The 16,695-nt window shown below is 39.6% G+C and overlaps 1 protein-coding gene across 4 annotated transcripts in view; it reads right to left on the reverse strand.

Moving 5' to 3' along the window:
• Positions 1-16,695, reverse strand: part of CSMD3 (CUB and Sushi multiple domains 3) — a 603,606-nt gene that overhangs the window by 120,275 nt on the left and 466,636 nt on the right. For all 4 annotated transcript variants that reach the window (XM_082235380.1, XM_082235382.1, XM_082235381.1 and 1 more), the window contains 6 exons: positions 13,560-13,673; positions 12,964-13,059; positions 11,644-11,847; positions 7,273-7,397; positions 4,531-4,627; positions 1,623-1,727 (listed from right to left, as the gene is read on the reverse strand). In XM_082235380.1, coding sequence (XP_082091506.1) covers positions 1,623-1,727; positions 4,531-4,627; positions 7,273-7,397; positions 11,644-11,847; positions 12,964-13,059; positions 13,560-13,673 — 741 coding nt within the window. The remainder of the gene's footprint in view (positions 1-1,622; positions 1,728-4,530; positions 4,628-7,272; positions 7,398-11,643; positions 11,848-12,963; positions 13,060-13,559; positions 13,674-16,695) is intronic.

The raw sequence follows: 16,695 nt of genomic DNA on the forward strand, positions 1-16,695 counted from the left end.
TACTATCAATTGTTCAGCTGTCAATCACAGGTATGCAAATGAGTACTCTAGGCACCTACAAGATATATTCCAGGTGCAATGACTGGAACAGTTAATGAGATCAATACATAATGGTGACAACTCCCTGAAATCTCAACACTCTTTTCCTCTCCTCCTAGCTTTAAAACAACCAATTACTCCGATATCTTTGGAAACACGACAGCAAGGCAGTAAAATGCAAGGTGGAAGAAGAGGATTACATGACAGCTGATGAAACAAATACAAATACACATCTCTATTATAACTACTGCTATCGAACATCCAAAATTCAACACTTTCTGGTCACATTGCAAAATGGTTGAGGAATAAACAGGCAGTAAACAAAAACCAGTCAGATATACTGATGATAACACTTCAGTTTGTGGCTCTGGTCTTCCTGAATTTATTTACTTATTTTTTAAAAGATACAAAAACTTTTACATCGACTTCCAAAGAACCTGAAACATGTCATCTAACACTTTCTTCCATCTATATTTCCCCACTACCATCCTTCTAAAAGCTGAGAAAGGTGGTAAGTCCTAACAGGACTGAGGTCAAAATGGTACTTCTGAGAAACAATAGGGAAGTGTCAGCATGCTTGAGGTAACCCTGAGGTTTACAGTAGAAGAAATATTCTGTTAAAACCTAAGACAGCAATCCCACAAAAACATCCCAATGAAGCTCCAGCACAGTGGTGAACCTTGGTGTTCAAATTTCAGTGGTGTCCTGGGTGATGCCAAAATCTGGCACCTCTTCACCTTCCATTGGTGGTGGAACTGCTCTGGTGCCCCAAAAGCTACACCAAGTGCACCCTCTAGAGCAGGGGTCTGCAACCCGCGGCTCCGGAGCCGCATGTGGCTCTTTTACACCTTTGCCGTGGCTCCGGGGCGGATACTAGCGAGGGGAGGAGGCACATTGTGCGCCCCGACACTCCCCACTGTGGCGGGCACTGTACTGGCTGTGACATTGCATGGGGGCAGTGCGTGCATTAGTCACGCACCGTCCTGACGTCACCTTCCCGCCTGCTGTCAGATCGCGGCTCTGGAGATATATTTGTTTTAAATGTTGCAATGGTTTTGCGGCTCCCAGTTTTTTCCCCTTCAGAAACCAGGTCCAAGTGGCTCTTTTTGTCTTAAAGGTTGCAGACCCCTGCTCTAGAGCCACCTCTGTTCAGCATGTTCAGTAGAGACAAAATGAAGACTGACATTTGGAAAAGAAAGAAATGGAATTCGTGGTGGGCGAGGGGATGCCCTTTTGGTTCTCCCATTTTGATCACTAATCCAGTTCCGTAGTTGCAATCTGGTATAGGACAATTCCAAAGTAACCACAGATCTACAATGTTTTATAGGGGAACAATCTTTACATTGTTGACGGAATTCTATTTGCAAGAGGTCATTCCGCTTTAAAGGCTGAATAACATTATTTGTGGCAGCAAGAGGAGCACAGGGTAAGCCAGAAATAATGACAGTAATAATTTTTTAAAAGGCAAATTGACACCCAGTCCTGTTATGCTAGCTCTGTCAACTAGATCAAGACCTGAATGGTTTGTGTCTCCAAAGCTATCCTGGCTTACACAAGCGTAACATATATCATATGTACATTACCTGTATACTCCAAATGGAATCCAGCAGCCGACACACTAATATCTGACTGGAAGTTTAGGTACAAGTTGTTGGAGGTACTGTTAAGAAGTGGCGGTATTGTAGTTCCTGGGGGAAAATGAAAATAGAAGAATATCATGTTAGTACTGTGAGTAATAACAGCTTTTACGCTCCTTGGATTTTGTCTTGAAATGTATGAAATCTTGCACGCACGCACAAAATTCAAGCATTCTCCAGTTTGTAGAATGACTCCATCTTACCACTATAAGGTAACAGTAAAATCACAGAATCATTAGAATTGTGCAATCTTTTGCCCAGTGTTGAACCTACAACCCTGATATTAAGAGTCTCACGCTCTGCCGACTGAGTTATCTCAGTTGGTTTTACTCTATTGTATCTTCTGAAATTTTGGCTATAATCACAAAAAATATAGCGGCAAGTGCGTTGGGTAATGGTTCGGGGCAAGCATCAGATTTCAGCATCTCCTTTGCTAAGGCTACCAGTGGACCACTGGTACATATGCCATGTCCAACAATGCAGCTGCCCGGCATTTTTTCTTTGTCTTACACTACCTCCTGCTACAACAGCAGCAACAGCAACAGCATCACTCATCACCCTCTCTACCAGACCCTATCAAATCTATAGCCCTACAGGCCAGGGCTTTGCATTTTAGGTACATTAAGATACTGGTACATATTGAGGTACATTAAGATACTGGTGCTGGAGGAGACTCTTGAGAGTCCCATGGACTGCAAGAAGATCAAACCTATCCATTCTGAAGGAAATCAGTCCTGAGTGCTCACTGGAAGGACAGATCGTGAAGCTGAGGCTCCAATACTTTGGCCACCTCATGAGAAGAGAAGACTCCCTGGAAAAGACCCTGATGTTGGGAAATATGGAGGGCACAAGGAGAAGGGGACGACAGAGGACGAGATGGTTGGACAGTGTTCTCGAAGCTACCAACATGAGTTTGACCAAATTGCGGGAGGCAGCGGAAGACAGGAGTGCCTGGCATGCTCTGGTCCATGGGGTCACGAAGAGCTGGACACGACTAAACAACTAAACAACAACAATATACTGGATAACCACTACTGTCTGAAGCTGAACTTGGCTCCCATTCAAAAGTGGCACTGTCGCCCACCATAGCTAAAATGGCCATATGAGATCCCAAGCAGAGAGGGCCATGAGTGTTGGCACAGTCAGGTAAGAAAGTGAGGGGGAAGGAGAAATTTAGAGCCATAAATTATTTCTCTTGCATGGCACTGGAACTCAGCTTCAAGTCCTATTTCTACTTCACACTCACTTTAATATCTGTACTAGAACAGGAAATATGGGTTGTGGTTATGCTTGAGCAAGAATGGAAAAAGGGGAACAAGAAGAACAAAGGTCAGAAGTACTCTGCACATGCCCACATTCTAGAGAAGCACACATACCATAAATGAAAAATGGGAAGTTAACATCTAGGGACATGAGTCACAGACAGCACATGTGGAGGACATTTGGGTGTACACATGGTCAGAGGCCATCATGAAAGAAAGAGAAAGGAGTGAAAAGACAAACAACTGTATAAGATGGAATAGAGACATGTCAGGACACAGCTGTGAAGTCTCTTTGACTGTTCCCCTGCCTCTGAGTTATGAGCTGGAGAGTATGGGATCCTGGGCCGACCAATCATCATTGCCACCTTTAATGACTACTACCCTGAGAATGTAAGAAGTGTTTTCTCTTCTTTATATGCTTGTGTGAAATTTTGTGCATGTATCCTTCAAATAAAACTCTTGGAGATGAACCATAACCTCATTTGTTCTGTTTGCATCATAAGCCTAGCAGCTGACCAAAAGCTGCACAGACCAGGTAAAAAGCGACAGGGAAGTTATTTAGGACCCTCTAGGCTAAAAGTCTGGTACCAAATTTAAAAATTCCTAAAATTAAATTCCCAGAGGGGCCTTTTTAGCTCCTGGGACTCTCCACCAGTGCCCACCCTAGCTGACCACTGATGATGGGCCTGAGTTAGCGGGAGAAAAACAAATAAGACTGGGTATTAGTAAAGCAGAAAAAGGCTAGAGTATTGAAAATTCAGAAAGGCTACATATTCCAGAGGACATTAAATACTGTTGAGAGTTTGAACAGTATGCTATTTATTACTTATAGTATATCAAAGGAGTGGCCGAACCATGACTGGAACACTTCAGTAATCCAAGCTGTTCAACCAGGCATCACATTTAAAGAAGAGGCAATTCAGATCAAGCAAGAGATATGATCTTATGCCTTCCATCTACACCAGAGGACTAAGGAAGTCCTGAAGGGAAAATAGATGATGAAACAACAGCTCGATCAACTGAACAAGCTAAAGAAATGGGTTCCTAGGGTTCCTGGACTAGTTTGGAAGAGGAAAGGAATGAGAATAATGATATAGCTAGTAATGGGGCAAGGAAGAAGAGGATGCATTGGTGACTATGGTTTTGTGTGCAGAAAAATCTTAGATTTAGACACTTCAGTGGATCCTGGATATTGTGTTATTTGTATTCAACTTCCATCCAGGTTGTGTAGTACAAAATCCATTAAGAGCCAATTGTTTTTTGAAGTCTAGTATTGGTAAACAGGATCTGCTCTAGACGACAAATATTGGAAATATAATTCACACCACCCTGCACTCACAATATATGTGATGTGTAGCAGCAAATGGCAATACAATATGTTTTAATGCAGACATCAATATATGGTAGCACCGGGTAATGAAACCCCAGAAATCTGGCATGCAGCTTTGAATCTCTAACTCGTTCCAAAATATGTATTATGTATTACATGAACCCAATTCCATATCTTTATAGCTGGCATCTTCAGAAGTGGCACAGGTTGATTGTTTATCATAAAAGGGAGTACCAGAAATGTAGTCATTCTTTCCATTCACCTGAATAGCTTCCAAGCCTCGGAGCATTATTATCAGCACCATCATAAAAATCCAAAGAGTCCCAGTTATGCTCAGTTGCAAAACTTATAACCTGTACCTATGAAGAAGAAAAAGTTAATGGCAAAAGTATGAGAGAATTCCAAATTCTACAATTTCCCCAGATTCATAACTATCATAAAAAGTATATTTTGAGCAGCTATACTTCTTGCAAATTGTGAAGGCTTGCAATGAAAACTGGGTTCAACTAGGCATGCAAGGAGAGTACCTCGTATAACATCTAATACTGTCCTCAGTTATCTCCATTTCTTCTGACATTGTAACATCCACCTGTTCCACAAAGTACGGGTATTTGTGCTTGCTGACAGAACTTAGCAATGCTTACCTAATAATGGTGGACACCCAAAAAGTTTTGCCCTGCGTGAAAGGAGAGCTAGATGTATGGTAACAATGAGATTTCCAACCACATGTTCATGGCCAATAAATAAAGTTGGGACAAATGTATGGGTGAAGTAGTGGGAAGAAGGGGTGCTTCAGTCATCCCTTGTTCAGATATTTTTCCATATCAACCACTGTCCATGGACACTTTCACCACTAGACTAGATGACATGTCTGGAACCACCAGGAAAAGAAGAGTGGGAAAAAGGCAATGAGGAAAGTTAAACCATCCTCCTTTTGCACTCCAAATGCTCTCCTATTACCAATTTGCACATCAATGGCAAACATGATTTGGAATCCTCTCTTCCTTGCTGAATGTCTGCTTCTACCCGGAGTGATGAAATTGGGCCAAGTCTCAGTAGGTAATAAACATAAAATAATAGAAACAACTTCAAATAATGGTTACACACACCCCTGGACTCTATATGCTTTTTCTATATAATTTTTGCATACAATTAGCCGGGCTTTTAAAAACAAAACAAAATGCAACAATGCACAAGCAACCAGGACATATGTGGTCATTCAACGCTTGAGGTGGTTCAGCATGGGCAAACTGGGCCTACACTACCAAATTATTTGTAGAAATCCATTTTGAAAAGATTCCTCCTCCATTCTTACAACTAACAGACACCATAAAGGCCAACAAAGTTCTCTAAACTATACTTATTTCTATATCCTGAGTTCTGGAATAAGGGGGGGGGGATAGTGTTTCCAGTTAATTGGGTATTTCTCACTGTTAACAAACTGGGAAAAAATGTTAGCTTTCTGAAAATAGAGTGGGTGGGAGGGTTTGTCAGATCTTCATATAGCTTAATTACATAGAGATTCTGCTGTGTGAAATATACTGCATAAAGGAGCTGGGGATGGTCTCCTCCAATTCTAAATATGAAACTGCATTATAATGAATCATGCTATTGGCTCATCTGATCTGGTACTATAATGGCAAATTCATTGTGCAAATTCACTGAAACAAACAATGTAGTTTGGTTGCCAGATTTCTGATCAGCGTCCTATCCCTAAAGAAGAAAAACGGACTCCTGTGCGGCTCGGATACCCTTTTAAACCATGATCTATGTTTTAGGATGTAACGAGGTGATATCACCACTGATGTCTTTTATTAATTTATGAGCAGAGGGCGATGTTTATGTTGCAAATTTATTGTAATGTATGGTGTTGGTCTTTTGCTTATTTTGCTTTGGTTTTTGTCTGTTTTTTTTGGAAGTTTTTGGCTGTTTTAAATTTGGAGGTTTAAGTATATATATGTTGGTGGGAATTTGTCGTGTGACGGGCCAATGGCCGTAATAAATATCATTTAAACATTTAAACATTCAAACAATGTAGTTTATTGTACAAAACTCACATATACATACATTAGTAATGGCTATGACCTCCACTATTTTTAAGCAGAATTTGAACACGGTTTGGCATGGAGTCTACTAGTTTCAAATAGTCACTGTTGGTTTTTGGATCCCTGTACCACACTTGAATCAGTGCCTGAATGAGCTTCTTCAGTCTACAGCACAGAGGCAACTTTTGCATGTAGCCCACAAATTCTCAATAGGATTTGTGTCCAGGGAATTCCCTGGCCAATCAAGTACCTGTATTTGCTACTCTGTCATTTTGTCACCACTTTCAATGTGTGACAGGGGGCTAGGTCCTGCTGCAATATCCCAGTACTGTCAGGATACCTCTTTCCCAGCTCTGGAATAACTATCTTTCGTAGAACCTCAATATATTGTGGCGAGAGCATCATTCCTTCTATTGGCTGCAGGCTTCTGACAGCGTAATGATCAACTGACTTTTCATGTTTGTTTTGAGTGCAGGATTACGAGTAAGATAGAAAACATGCTTTGTTTCAATTAATTTGCACAAGGGTGTAGGGTCACACAGTGAAAAAAAGGTCAGAACTCCTGCAGCCCTTACACTATTTGTAGAAGAGGTAATTTTACCACTTGTAGCTAGTAAACGAATATAAGAGTTCAAGAGTGCTCCTCCGACCTCACCTCCATGCTGCCAGTTGGAGCCTGGAAGGTTTTGGATCGTGCAGCTAAAATGTCATTAGTTCCAGCACCTTAAATTACCTTTCATATATTATAGTTATAAAAACTGTTATATTTTAATCTTGATATACTAAAAGTAATATTTCTCAACAGGAATGTCTCTCACAGTAAATTGCTCCAGTAAAAAGGTTTATATCTATTGTGACAGTTGTTAATTGCCTGGTTTGGTTTGAACTCTTCATGCCCTCAGTTCTCCCAGAGATGAGAGCCTATACTGATATCAGAAGAAAATTCAATGCATTCTTACTTGAATTCCAGCTCCTTCAGGCACTGTGATCTTCCAAATACAATTCAGATTGTTGTCATAAGGCTCAGGATAGCCAGGAGACAAAATGGTCCCTTTGCGCTTAGTTAAAATTCCTCCACAGGGCACTGGAAACAAAGGCATAAAATGTGGGAAGAGGTTCCCCTGTATTTCATTCATCACAGCAGGGATAGGTTATAACAGAACCTTACAGAATTACAAACATGATTGATCTGAACAGTTTTACAGTATGATCCTATAGTTCAAGATGGCCTCAGGAAAAGAAAACACAGCATTACACCCACCCATCCTGGCTTGGATGATATTGTAAGACTCTTAAACTGTTCTAACACATCTGATACAGTGGTGCCTCGCAAGACGAAAAGAATCTGTTCTGTGATTCTCTTCATCTAGCGGTTTTTTTGTCTTGCGAAGCAAGCCCATTGACGGATTAGAGGATTAGCGCTATTAGTGCTATTAGCGGCTTTTAGCGGCTTTTAGCAGCTTATCAGCTTATCGGATCAGCTGATAAGCGGCTTAGCGGCTTAGAAAAAGGGGGGGAGAAAAAAACCCCGCAGGAACTCGCAAGACATTTTTGTCTTGCGAAGCAAGCCCATAGGAGATTCGTTTTGCGAAGCACCTCCAAAACAGAAAACTCTTTCGTCTAGCGAGTTTTCCGTCTTGCGAGGCATTCATCTTGCGGGGCACCACTGTATATACACACAATGGCTGAATCTGGCATTTACACTCAACAGGTATCATCCACTTCTGCTAAATAATACATTCTGTAGTCATTCAGGTTCTATATGTGGAATCAATGAGAGTACAATTAAGGAATGGTAAAATGCACTGTCTGTTGCAAGGCAAGGCTCTCTCCGGAGTTAACAATGCAACCTTAACCACATCTACTCAGAAATTAGTCCAACTCGATGCAACAGGGCTTATTCAGAGGGTTAGGGTTGCAGTGGACTCTTGGAATAGGGGACATCCCCAAGGATCGGATACTGCTTGCTAAGGAGAAGTAAGTATGTTTGAAAGATCAGCTGTTCATTACAGTCACCCTGCTACTTAGAAAGGTGTACTGAATCCCTGAGACAACTCTCTGCCTTGGGAGAGTGTAGTCTACAGCCCTATAAAAGTTCACTCTAAAGGATGAAGGAGCAGAAACACCAAGGGGAGCAGACTTGAAGAAGGGCTTGTCTCTTCCCCAAGCTGCCTCCCCATTTGGAACACCTAGCGGAGAGAAGCCAATCATTATCTGAGAGGAAATGAATCAATCAGTCCATATTTTATTTATTTGCATAATCTATATGCCACATTGTCATTATAAATTTATGTTCTCAGGTTGTCTAAGCAGACTCGTAAGGAAAAAAGAAGTACAACTTTTATTGATCCACTAAAAAGCTGGCAATTTTGAGAAATAAGAATGGATGTTGTTGCTGATATTATTTTCTTTGTAAATAAAACCCATGACTCAGAAATTCTAGTGAATCATTAGTGTACTTCTCCAAGTCAACAACAACAATATCAATAATAATAATAATAATGTATGACCATCTTTCAGGGATGTTTTAGCTGTAATTCCTGCATTTGGGGGGGGGGGAGGTTGGACTAGACGATCCTTAGAATTCTATGAAAGCATATTAATTTCCCTTACAAAACCTGGAACCATTGTGTCCCCATCTGAGAGCTCCAAGTCCTAGCATCCTTTAATAAACTGCTTTTCTCAGGATTATTTGAGGAGGGTAGTTCATTGGATATGTTTTAAAAGCACAGTGTGGATCTGCCCTCACTTAATATAGTTTAATATATGGACTTACAGCACAGCCCTAAGCATGTCTACTCAGAAGTAAGGCCTGCTGAGTTCAATGTGACTTAGACCCAGTTTTGCTTGTATAGGTTCACAGCCTTAATATGATCTACAGCATGGAATACAGAATAGCACTCAGATTAGCTAGGGCATTTTATTTTAACAGATTAGGCCTGGGAAATTTTGGCCTTTCTTGTTCAGCTTTGAACCCATTTATGATGCAGGTTCCAGTCTGAGAATTCAGTCTGAGATTAAAAGGGAGTGGGGCCTGGATCTAGGTCAAAAAGGGCTTCTTAGAGATGTAATGAGCCCCCAGGACTTAAATAAAATATAGCCTATTTTTTTTCTGTCGCAAAGCAGCTCCATTTTTTAAAAAAGCCGACTTTGCTGGAGTCCAATGTACTTTTGTCAAAATAAAAAAAAGCCCACATTTGTGTAACACACAAAATAAATAATGACAGTAATAACAGACATAAACAGAAAGAACTCATAAGGGCACCACACTGATATTTGATGCTAAACATGAATGATACTTGCGGTCAAGAAACTAGACATTCTAATATAACCACATTAGACTGTCATCTAAATACAGATATTCTGCTGGTATTATAATGGCTTGGAGAAATGATTGATGAGAAGTTTTATCAGTACCATTAGCAGCTCATGCATCACTCCGGTGGAACAACATTATCAAGTCCTTGAGCTCATTTCATTAGATACAAAAATGAGGACTTGAAGAATATGTAGAAGAAGGAAACTTATCTGAGTAATGAATGTAGGAGCTACATTTTGTAGTGCATATAACTGATAGAATCTGTCAGGGACTACATGAATAAACTAAAGGTCAGTGTCACTTAAACAGTTTAAATAATTACTGGTAAAAGCAGGAGCAGACAGAATGACTGATAGCTGATATCTGTAAGGAAACATTGAGGCAGTTGCTACAGAGCTACGGCAATTTAAAATGGTCATGGCTAGCATTTCAATTATTAACCTGATTTTCTTCAGAGCAGTTTTAAGCTCATGCATATTTATGACCTAGATTAGAAGAGTGATGTGCACTAATGAAGAGCAACTACCTTCCTTGGGTCAAATTAACTTTTGTAATTTATTTTATTTATTCAATTTATAAACCATCCTATAACAATCGTTCTGTGGGCAGCATGTAAGTAAAATTGGCTCCAAGATTAAAATCGCATTGTCATTTTTAAAAATTCTGCAAAAACACAAACAAGACAAACGTCTTTAAAACAGAGACCAAGATATTAAACAACACAGCCCTAAAGAATTAAAGCAAGGGAAAGAAATGCAAAAACAAAACAAACACCATAGGGCTAAAAATAATATCAGGGCACTGCATAATAAAGCTGATGCAGATGTTTTGGACTACAATTCCCATCAGACCCATCAAGCAGGATGGCTGAGGCTGATGGGAGTTGTGGTCCAAAACATTTGGAGCAGCCAAGTTGGTAAAGAGTGGCCTAGAACATCTGGAAAAAGGAAATGGTGTTTGATGCTGAAAAGACATGTAGGTTTTTAAATGACCTGGTGGCCCTCCTTCGGGATGGTCTTCCACAACAGAGATGCTACTGTTGGAAGGTCTCTTTCTTTTGTAGCCAGCCATTGTGTTTAATTTGATTAAGGCACCTGAAGAGTACCTCAGCCAATGATATCAACACATGAGTAGGTACAGATACTAAGGTCTTATAGGATGGGTTTAAATTTTAAAAATACTAAAACCAGCCTTTGAGATCATAAAAACCCTTATGAAAGACCCTCCCTCCTCCCTATTGATTATCTGGTTATTAAAAAAAAAAAATCAGCTAAGAAGAATTGTCATCATGAAGAAACAAAGCAAACTTTCAAATGTTGCATACTCATAAAAAAGAAGAAGAGTGTAAACAGGTCAAAGCAGCTTAAGACAGAATACAAGATACCGAGAAACTATGAGCCATGGTACAGGAATATAGAACGAATTCGGTCTCCTAGTCTTAGAAGTGATGATGGAAGGAACACAGTAGCAGGGTTGGGCAGTCAATATCTTAGGTATGGAGTCTCTGAAGCAGAGTTTTGAGTACACTGGGAGTTGCAGGATCCAAGGGAAGTCCTGCTGTGTGCAGAGCAGCCCACTTCCCTTGTGCATTGACACCATTAGATGTAACCCAGCAAAATCTTGGAAAATGTAAGTGCCATAGATAGGAATAATAGAGCAAAAGAGTAAGCAAGTGTGTGGGTTGAACGCACTATTTAGTGGAATTGCAACATTTCCCTGGAAATGTGTAAAAATGAGGTGACATTTTCAGAGTCCTGTGAGTTTAGTGATTCTGTGTAAACAGTATTTTCTAACGTAAGGGAGAAAAATATTAACATCTACAGAAAAGAAAGGGTGGGATTCCTGGTTCTCTTTAGTGATAACTTTGTATACCGGTAATTCTGCATATAACAGAAGGCCAGTAAGGCAATCGTGCTGGCAACAGTACAGGAACAAATGTGTCAGTACTTGATACAATACTTCATTAGACAGTAACTAGACCTTTACAAAAATACAACTTTTAACTACTCACCAACACATGTAGGAAGGGAATCATTCCACTGCGCCAACGCATTGGGCACTGTGTCACATCTAATTGCTATTGATCCATAGAGTATGTAACCTGGATTACACTCAAAAAGAACCAATGAACCAACCGCAAACTCATTTCCAATTCTTTTCCCAAATCGTGGCTCCGGCACCGAACTGCACTGGGTTGCACTTGTTCTTGGAACCGCTAGAAACCCACAAGAAATGGCATGTACTGATTCATAGTGCAAAAATATTTTTTTTAGCCTGCACAAACAATTTAAATTAGGGCTTTTAAAAAATCACTTTGATGCAGTTCCTGATTGAGTGTATATATCTATTTTATCTTATATAACAAGGCCTATACTTATAAACGTTAAGTAAAACAACAGTTCTGATTAGATAAAAGAGCTGTCCCTACGAGCCCTTTGAAAAATCATGCTGGGACTGTACTGTACATTAGTTGGATAAAAAACAAACAAATGAAGTTCATATTGTTGTGATGGATAGATATTTAAATGTATTGGCTATGGTTTTATGAATATATGATCTGTTTGTCAGATCAGTATTCAAATTTGATAAAAGACTGAATTACAGTAGCAAATGTTGACGTGCAGTCATTTTAAGTGCCTGAACCATAACATGGTAAATAAAGTAAATGAAGTGAAATGACTTAATAATTAATAGCAAAATTATTGATTTAGCTCAGGGTAATACACTGTCTAAATTCACAATGATACTGAAATATGTATTTGAGTGGCAGGCAAGGTTGAATATGAATAGATCAGATTATAAGCAAAATGGAAAAGGGGAATTTCCCAGTCTCACTTCAAGTTTGCAAACCCTTCATAGCTTTCCTACAGATTTTCTACAGATTTAAATTTCATGGATGGTTATGTCTTCTTAAACATGCTTATAACCACAGGGATTCAAAATACATAAGGAAATATGATATATCCAGCGCTTTTTCCTTAAAAAAAGTTTATGGTACTCCCATTTTGACTCAAGAAAATCACTATTTTATAGTTCAAATCAGGAAAAATATATACAGTGAATGCACAAAAGTACAAAGATTCACAAAATGTTTAGGGGTATGCGTACCTCCAGAAAAAAAGCACTGGATATATCAATCAGATAGTATTTTCCCTATCAATATTTTATACTTCTTAATCTCTGTTGTATTGGATACAGTTTCAAACTGACTGGAGTTGGGGTTTTTAAAATGTGTGTGTGTTTTAAAGAAAGGTCTTAGAAATGGAAGGAAATGTGAAAGATTAGCACAAAGGTTTAATTGAAGCATATTTGAAGCACTCATGTTTCATACCTTGATAAACAAAGTGAAATCCTTTAGCTGTTATGGGTCCAACTGAAGTAAACCGGATGGTAATCTGGTTCCCTGAGCTCAAGGGAAGGGATTCTCCTATTCAAGACAAAAAGTATTGTATCTCAGAAACAGGTTGGTGGTTTTTGGGGTTTTTTTTGCCAATAATCCTAAAATACTGTTTGCATTACATCTGGCAAACATGTTATTTTAAATCCTAATCTCAGTGTTAGGGTCCTTTTGGGTCTAACTTGATATTCTGTCAGGTACATATTGATTGACCTAGACATAAAGTATCACAGTTGATTAGTTACATTTTGTAAGTTATTACCTTTTACAAGTGGTGTTTCAGAGAGGGGATATTTTGCTAACATAGGCTATTCTCTATTCCTCTTTTTTACATGTGGCTTGAATCATACGGAAACACCTCCTTTCAACTGATCTCATTGTAATTTATTTGTATAAGAAAATATTTTGGAATTTTAACCCACCCACATTAAGAAAAGAAAAATCAATATCAACCATCTATCCACCAGAATATCTGGCACAAATCTTTACTCAACAAACAAGGAATGCATGGTTGTTCTATGGTGATATACCTGAATGAGATCCTGAAAGAGAAGATAATAAAGACGACTGTTGAGTTGGGCCATCATATACCTCAACCACGTCATGGAGTGATGTCTGGAAAAATACAAACTGGCCAAAAACCACTAAAGGAAAGATAAAAAGAAAAGTAGGAAATTAAACCAAAAGAAAGTTATTGTTCATTTTTAATACCATGCATTTAGTTAAGTGATACTCTGATAGCGGTAACCATTTTCATACAATATCCTAAGTGTAATGAACCACTGTTTCTTCTGATCCAGCTGTCATGTTGGTTCTGTTGGGCAGCTTCTTATATTGATAGAAGTCTGCAGATCCTATGGGAGCAAGCCAGCCAATCTGTGGGGAATGAGTCTATCGGAAAGGACCACAGAAGTGCATGCAGAGAGAAGGAGGATGTCATCAAAGTACCGCTACAACCACAACCCTAACCATGACCACCAGATTCCTTTGGAGTCAAAGATTCATTTGGAGGGCCTGACCTTTGCTGTTCTGCCCATCGAGAGCCAAATGTAAACAAGAAATACAAAAAAGTAAAGAAGAAAAGAAGTCTTTCATAGAAACATCTACCACCTCATGCCCTTAGCAAGTTGGATACAAAAGCATTAATTTATAGCTGATTAGTCTATTGGAAGTTTAATTAACTTCAGCGTGATTAATGTTTTCATCAAGACTGTGCATATGGACCCTGAATCAATTTCCAAACCCTCTTTTATCTTAAGAGTCTCATGATGAGAATGCAAGGGGTCAAACAGGAGGCGGCAGGAGAAGAAAAGAAAAAATATGTAAACTATTTTGCTAGCTCTGCTAGCTCTGACTGGTTGGGAAAAACCCCAGATCAGATTTAGGGAAAATGCAGGGACGTCAAAGAAAAAGGGAACTTCTTGCCCCATTGCCCTTGAACTTGCGAGTTCAAGGACAAAACTGTAGCTTCCCAGCTAGTGACAGTCACCCTTGGACTCTGTAAAGGTAAAGGGTAAAGGGACCCCCGACCATTAGGTCCAGTCGTGGCTGACTCTGGGGTTGCAATGCTCATTTCGCTTTATTGGCCGAGGGAGCCGGCGTACAGCTTCCGGGTCATGTGGCCAGCATGACTAAGCCGCTTCTGGTGAACCAGAGCACCACACAGAAAATCTGTTCACCTTCCCGCCAGAGAATTTATCTACTTGCACTTTGACGTGCTTTTGAACTGCTAGGTGGGCAGGAGCTGGGACTGAGCAATGGGAGCTCACCATGTCACAGGGATTTGAACCGCCAACCTTCTGATAGGCAAGTCCTAGGCTCTGTGGTTTAACCCACAGCGCCACCTGCGTCCCTTTGCCCTTGGACTCTGTACAGAGCAGCAAAAACCTAGATAGAATGCTTGTGCATACTCTTCAATTCTCACATGTTCATTGAAGCCCCAATATGAAAGCTGAATAGGACTATTGATATCGGGTTTCTTTTTCTCTGCATTCTGTACATCTTCCTGCCCTGAACATCTGTTATTAGAATTTACATGCCCAGAATATCATTGCCTCAGGGGAAGCAAGCATCAAAGACCAGCTTTACTCACAAAGTAAATAAATGGTTGCTCTGATTTTTCTACACCTGTTATGATGAAAGTTTGATAAACGTTCCCTGAAGTTAGGTCCTATCCTGCAACAAGTGTTAATGCTTCCAAGCTACAACAAACAGCCTGAATTTCAAAAGTCTTTTGAATTTCATGGAGCTTTTGGAGGTGGGAGAGAAGTGTCAGTTCATGATCTTAGGACTCTGAAAACATAGTTCTATACTGGAAGCTGGTGTGAGCAGTTCACCATTTGGATAGACTTCTTGGGAATGTTCCTACACTGAGCAGGGAAGCCATCTCCCAGGACTGGAAAATCTAGTAGACACCAGAAATTCAGGGATGTTGATTTAATTAAAAAAGTCAAAAGTTCAGATTTTACAAATGAAGTGTGTGTGTGGTGGTGGTGGTGGGGAAATAGTTACAGAAAGAGTAATACCAAGAATGTTATTGGTCTCAGGACTCTTTTCTGTACTCTGAAGACATGTCAGGAGTTTGTCAAAGAAACACACCCACACACAAAGAAAGAGAGAACAGCCTGAGGATGATTTTATAGCTTTGTCATAGCACGCCATTTCATTCCTGAACACTTAATTAAACGCTACATATAAGAAGAGAATTCTCTTGTATTATCCGTGCAAAGTCTATCCCACATGTTAATATTAATATTCAAGTGTAGCATATTAATTTCCATGTAGGTTCTACAGCTCTATATACTGGACTGTACTGAAGACAACATTTTTTTGTCTAGAGTGAAGACGAGACTCTTTAGAGCACAACATATTCCCTTTGTTCTTAAAGGGTATCTTAAAGCTTGTAAGATTAATTATAGTGAATGATAGCTTTGGTAGGTCTCTAGTTGCTCTTTTTTTTACTACAAAGGCCCTTCTTCATTGCTCTCCTATGAACCAACATAATTGTAGTCATACACATGCTTTTCCTTTTTTCTCCTTTCCCTTCAACAATATCTTGAATAACGAGAGCGGCATTATATTTACATTGCATTGTTTGATTCTCTGTTGGAATTGTTGTGGTTTCCAAGACAATTTCCTTTCCATTATTTCTCTATTTCATTCTTATAAATATTCTATTTTCCTTGATTGCTCTCAGCCACTCAGCAGATATTTTCATCAGTTGCTGTTACAAAGCTGAATGTGGGGGGAAATCAAATTGATGAGAATCTCCCTTCAGTTTCTAAAGAGAGTTACCCTTATAATTTGATAACCTTTTCGAGCTGTCATAAGGCTCTCACAAATGGTCTCACTGGCATCATGAGAATGTGGTTCGGCTGCTCTAGATTTCAAAATACATCAGATATAAAGAAGAAATGAATGGTGAAAATCTTCCTGGTCCACAGTAGAATGCTAATGAAGAAATCAGAAGAAGTATAGCACCTGATGATGCCTTCGGTTGTGGGGACAATGTTTTCTAGGAAATATGCTACTATATTATCACCAAGGGGGATTTTGATAGAGAATAGGATGCTGTGATAATATCAATGGTGCACAGTGATTTTTTTTTTTGCAGGGGAACAGTTAGGGCCAGAGGCGCCAGCCTGCAAGGGTGATGGGGCGTGTGTG

Source organism: Podarcis vaucheri (genome assembly GCF_965113315.1).
Source record: "Podarcis vaucheri genome assembly, chromosome: 8".
NCBI lineage: Eukaryota > Metazoa > Chordata > Lepidosauria > Squamata > Lacertidae > Podarcis > Podarcis vaucheri.